Source organism: Aethalodelphis obliquidens, unplaced genomic scaffold (assembly GCF_003676395.1).
Source record: "Aethalodelphis obliquidens isolate GAN/ISIS:26980383/991018 unplaced genomic scaffold, ASM367639v1 scaffold6, whole genome shotgun sequence".
NCBI classification, from domain to species: Eukaryota; Metazoa; Chordata; class Mammalia; order Artiodactyla; family Delphinidae; genus Aethalodelphis; species Aethalodelphis obliquidens.
The window spans coordinates 38469720-38474684 of NW_020837950.1; the positions used below are offsets into that span (position 1 = coordinate 38469720).

General features: G+C 49.7%; 1 protein-coding gene across 1 annotated transcript; it reads right to left on the minus strand.

The window, feature by feature from the left end:
• Window positions 1-3133: 3133 nt before the first annotated feature.
• Window positions 3134-4765, minus strand: DRD5 (dopamine receptor D5). Its single transcript, XM_027102813.1, is given in 2 exon segments — window positions 3134-3510; window positions 3512-4765. Coding segments are annotated over 2 exon segments (1419 nt in total). The 3' UTR covers window positions 3134-3345.
• Window positions 4766-4965: the final 200 nt, after the last annotated feature.

Sequence of the window (4965 nt, forward strand, 5' to 3'; positions counted from 1 at the left end):
CTTGCTCCAGCTATTATCTTCATCTTGGAGTATCTGTCCACAGGGGACCGACTCCAGCTGCTCAGCCTGGGGCCCATCTATCTCCTGCCTCAGCGGGAGCACCTCACACTCAATTGTGGCAACCAAAAAATGTCTCCAGACACGGCCAAATGTCCCCTGGGAGAGAAAATTATCTCCATTGAGAACCACAGGCCTAGGTAAAAACCCTGGTTCCACCACTTACTAGTCATCTAACCTTGGAAAACCAACTTAACCTCTCTGTGCCTCAGTGTTCTCATCCGTAAAATGGAAAAATAGTAGTACGTGCGGTTAATGTAAGGATCAAATAGGGATTAGGAAAGTACCTGGCCAAAATATGGGCTCCTTTTTTCACTGCTGCCTCCCCTCCAAACACAAAGGAGCACCAGGGCAGGGACACAATGAACATCAGCTTACCCAAGCATATAGGAATGCATCAGTTAACCAGCTAATGAACAGATGAACGAGGAGTATTCTGATACAGGCATCAGTGCGTTTGCTGAGTGCCATGCCTGCCTCAGCAGCCCCTCTCACCACCTCAGGGCAGATAAGGAAGACGCAATGGGCAGACTCTCCGGTTCAAATCCAGCTTGGCCACTCACGAGCTATGTGACCCAGGGCTAGTTACTTAGCTTCCCAATGCCTTCACTCCCCCATCTGTAAAATGGGGGTAACAAAAGTGCCTGCCTTGCAGGGTTGCAAGGATTAAATGAATCCGTACATGCGCAGCCTGGGCACAGAATGAGTCTCTACAGTGCCTGCCTTTGCTGTTAGCATTAACCCTCCACAGCCCTGCACCCACACCGGCCACCCTTCTCTCTCCCAGCGTGCCCCACACAGTCCCATGTCCAGGCCTCTGCACTGGCCACTCCCTCTGCCCAGAGCACTCCTCCCCCTGGACACTGGTGTCGCCCTGAGCCTTCCTTCTCCATCTGCGTCTCTCTTCTTCATGCCTCTTGCTTGACTTCCCTAAATCAAATGGCAGCCACATCACTCCACTCTGTTTTATTTTGCGTCACATCAGTATCACTGCCTGACATGACATTTCAGAGTCTGGACAGCATAATACAGTGCAGTACAGTACAGTATCATAGTGTTGGTTTGCTGTCTCTCTCCCACTGAAATATAAGTTCCCAGACTTCAGAGTAATTAATTGGCAACTATATTCCTAGAAGAGTGCCTAGCACGTAGTAGGTATAACTAATTGTAATGAATGATGAGTGATATTGTGCAGAAGGCATTCCCCAAATCCTCACATAACCCATGTTTCCTGACACAGAAATTATTTGAACTGGGGCCGAGAACGTTTGCCACCAAAAAACTTTTCTTGTAACAACCTGTCTTTTAGAATAGAAGAGTTGCATTTTAGAGATTTTTCAGATCAATTAGAGTTTCTGAAACTATGTTCCCTGAAACTATGATCTCCAAAGAGAGAGTAATAAGGAATTGTACCAAACAGGTATTCACAAGGTCAAAGACATTGGAGAACAATGCAGAATTCTCTCCTGCTTGGGGAGTCACGATGCACAGGAAAAGTTCTAAGAAGCCCTGTAGAAAACAGATATTGTACCTCGGTTTGCTGAATTTATTTCACCCTAGACCCTATCCACTAATATTTGCATCATGAAACACGATTTGGAAAACTGTGCTCTAGTATAAGTCTTTCAATTTACAGAGGCAGACAGAAACTGAGACCCAGAGAGGTGAGTTGACTCATTCGAGGTCACACAGCTATCTCCTGAATCTCAGAGTAGGGCGCTTTTCACTGCCCCTGATGTTTCCCTAATGGTCCACTTAGCAATCAGCTCACAAGAGGTAAAAATGGAACACTAGACTTCAGATTCCCGTATCAATCTGACTAAATCATATATGAAAACTAATGTATCAAATAGGATTCGCTTTCAATCTCACCGTACCAGAAAGTCAGTTATGCATTCAGCAGCAGTTTATTAAGCATTATGTACCAGGCACTGCACATTTTGCAGTGAGTAAGACCTGGTTGTTCAGGAGACTGACAATAAAATTCTCCCTAAAGAGACCAAAACTGATTGAACCATCCTTGAGAAGCGTGCTTCAAAGTAGGGACCTGTACGAAATTACATGTTCACATTTCATTTGCTTCCATTAACAACGCTCACATTTAGATCTAATGGTAATAATATGCTCTGGTCTGGAGTGGCTCTGGAACTAAATGCTCCCCTTTGCTGCGCAGACTGCACAGAAGAAAAACAAAAAGACTGGAATTCATTGGGCTTTTTCGTCGATTTTCCAATTTCAAGTTCATTCAAATATCATCTCTGGTTCCTACATTTTAGTTAAAATGCATTCGCTCACTTCCTATTGTCTACAAATGAAAATGCCTATTTAAAAACTGGTTTTGTTTTTTGAAAGCATATCAACTCACACATTTCAAAGCCCTTCAGAAAACACGGTAGATCAAAAGCCATGTAACTTTAAAACATTATAGATATGAGGTTGAGAAGGACCAGGTGATTATTCTATATGATCTTTTCAATGAACTGATAGCATCTCTCTAGGAACCAGGAGAATTGTTTTATGTTATGTAATTAGAAAAAGAAGATTCCTCGGAGATATCAGAAACTCTTCAAGTTCTCTTGCCCCTGTGTGTACCTTTAAGGCCAAACTGACTGTAAAGAAAATAAATGGGTGCTTCCAGACCCAGCCAAAATCTTTCCTGCTTTTAAGATGCTCTCATGGCTTCTCTAGGAGCCATCCTGAAAACCAATCTGGCAAAGCAACGATAATCACCCCATAGAATACATAATTTGTGTCTATTCGACACCAGAACAAATCGGGAAGAATTCCTCAGCTGTAGCAAAGACACACAGCAAGGAGAAACTACAGAAACACAGGCCACAGGAAGCAAGATACAGGAAAGCCACACACACTTCCATCAGCGCCACACACACATTGAACCTTATTGCTTAAAAATCAGCCCAAACACAAATAAGTCACTGAACAATCTATTCATTTAAAAGGGGAGGGGAGAGTATATTTTTTAAAGAAAAATACCACTTTTTTTTTTTTTTTTTTTTTTAGAATCAATCACCATCTTATCTTCTCTAACAGAACCGTTGTTCCATCTCTGCTAGGCTAGGGTATATTTGACTGAGTTTTTTCCAACTGCTTCTACCGAATCTTTCCTCAACAAATCAGTCTGGTGAGGTTTCTAAGCACATGGACTACTACACCGACACAGAAGGCATGATAAACTGAGCAGCAGTGGAGATGTATGTGTGTGTCCAGTGTGTATTCTGCATGCTGGCTAATGTCTACGCGGTTATATAGATCCACAAAGAGCAGTTCTTAGGCAGTTGAATGGAATCCATTTGGGGTGAAAGGCGTTATTTTGCATAATGAAATCTCCCCCTCACAGTCCAGCTCCCAGACAGGCTGGGCAGCAGGGTCACCATCTGGGGACGTCTGAGAGATCTGGGACGTGCGACTGAAAGGGCTCTCCTCTTCCTCCTTTGTCCACCTCCGCGGCACCCGGGGTCACCGCGTTGGGGATCATATGGACGTAGGCAGCTGCGATCTCCTTGTGGAAGGCGGTGTCCTGGTTGCAGGAGATGAGCTCATTGCTGATGTTCACTGTCTCCACCTGAGTGCGGGAGCAGAGGTGGCTGCACCCCAGCAGCTGGGCAAACACCTTCCGGAAGTCAGCGCTGAAGGCGTAGATGATGGGGTTGAGGGAGGAGTTGGCCCAGCCAAACCAGATGAAGACTTCGAAGGTGGTCTCGCTGACGCAGAGGAAGCCCTCGGGGTGTCCGCTGCAGAAAGGGACCATGCAGTTAAGGATGAAGAAGGGCAGCCAGCAGCACACGAAGACCCCCATGATCACCGATAGGGTCTTGAGGACCTTGGTCTCCTTCTTGATAGATGCCCGCAGGCCGGTGTCGGGCGCACAGGCCTCACGGCTCCGGCAGCTCTGCTCGTGCTCCGCGGCCCTCTCCAGGGAGGTAATCCTGCGGATTTGCACCTGGGCGATGCGGTAGATGCGCGTGTAGGTCACGATCATGATGGCCACCGGGATGTAGAAGCTGATGAGTGAGGAGGAGACTGCGTAAGTTCGGTTCAGGCTGGAGTCACAGTTTTCCGCCCTCAAGTCTGGCTCCCCGGCTTCCTCCCAGGGCGTCCCGTTGACCAGGTTAGATGGTGGCTCCACCCCACCCCAGGAGCCCATCTTGTGCCAGTGGAGCTGGACTGGGATGAAGGAGATGAGGATGGACAAGGTCCACGCCAGGCCGACCATGACCAAGGCCACACGCTGCGTCATCTTGCACTTGTAGCAGAAGGGCCTGGAGATGGCCCAGTAGCGGTCCACGCTGATGATGCACAGGTTCAGGATGGAGGCGGTGGAGCACGTGATGTCGAAGGCCACCCAGATGTCGCAGAAGGCCCCAAAAGGCCAGTAACCGGCCACCTCGGCGACCGCCTTCCAGGGCATGACCAGCAGCGCCACGAAGAGGTCAGACACAGCCAGAGACACAATGAAGACGTAGGTCATCCTGGCGCGCAGGTGGCGACTGCGCACGATGGACGCGCACACCAGCACATTGCCCAGCAGGGTCCAGACGATGAGCAGGGTCAGGAGGCAGGCCGTGACCACTTGCGCTGGCCCCAGCAGCGTCGCCCCCTCCGAGGCCCCCACGGCGCCCCCCTGCGCCAGCTGCTGCTGCCGGGACCGCGCCCGGTAGGCGGTGCCGTTTCGCCCAGGCGGCAGCATATCGAGTTCGGCGGCACAGGCTGGCTGCGCGCGGTCCCAACTTCTGCCCTGCGTTCACCGGGCGGCCCCATCGGGTACCCGGGGGGTGGTACCCCGGGACCCGCGGCTAAGGGATCCCCGAGTCTCGGGGGGCGCTCACCGTGAGCTGCGCCGGGGCCCCGGGGCGCGCTGGCACCCCTCTTGCCTCCTCGACCGCCACC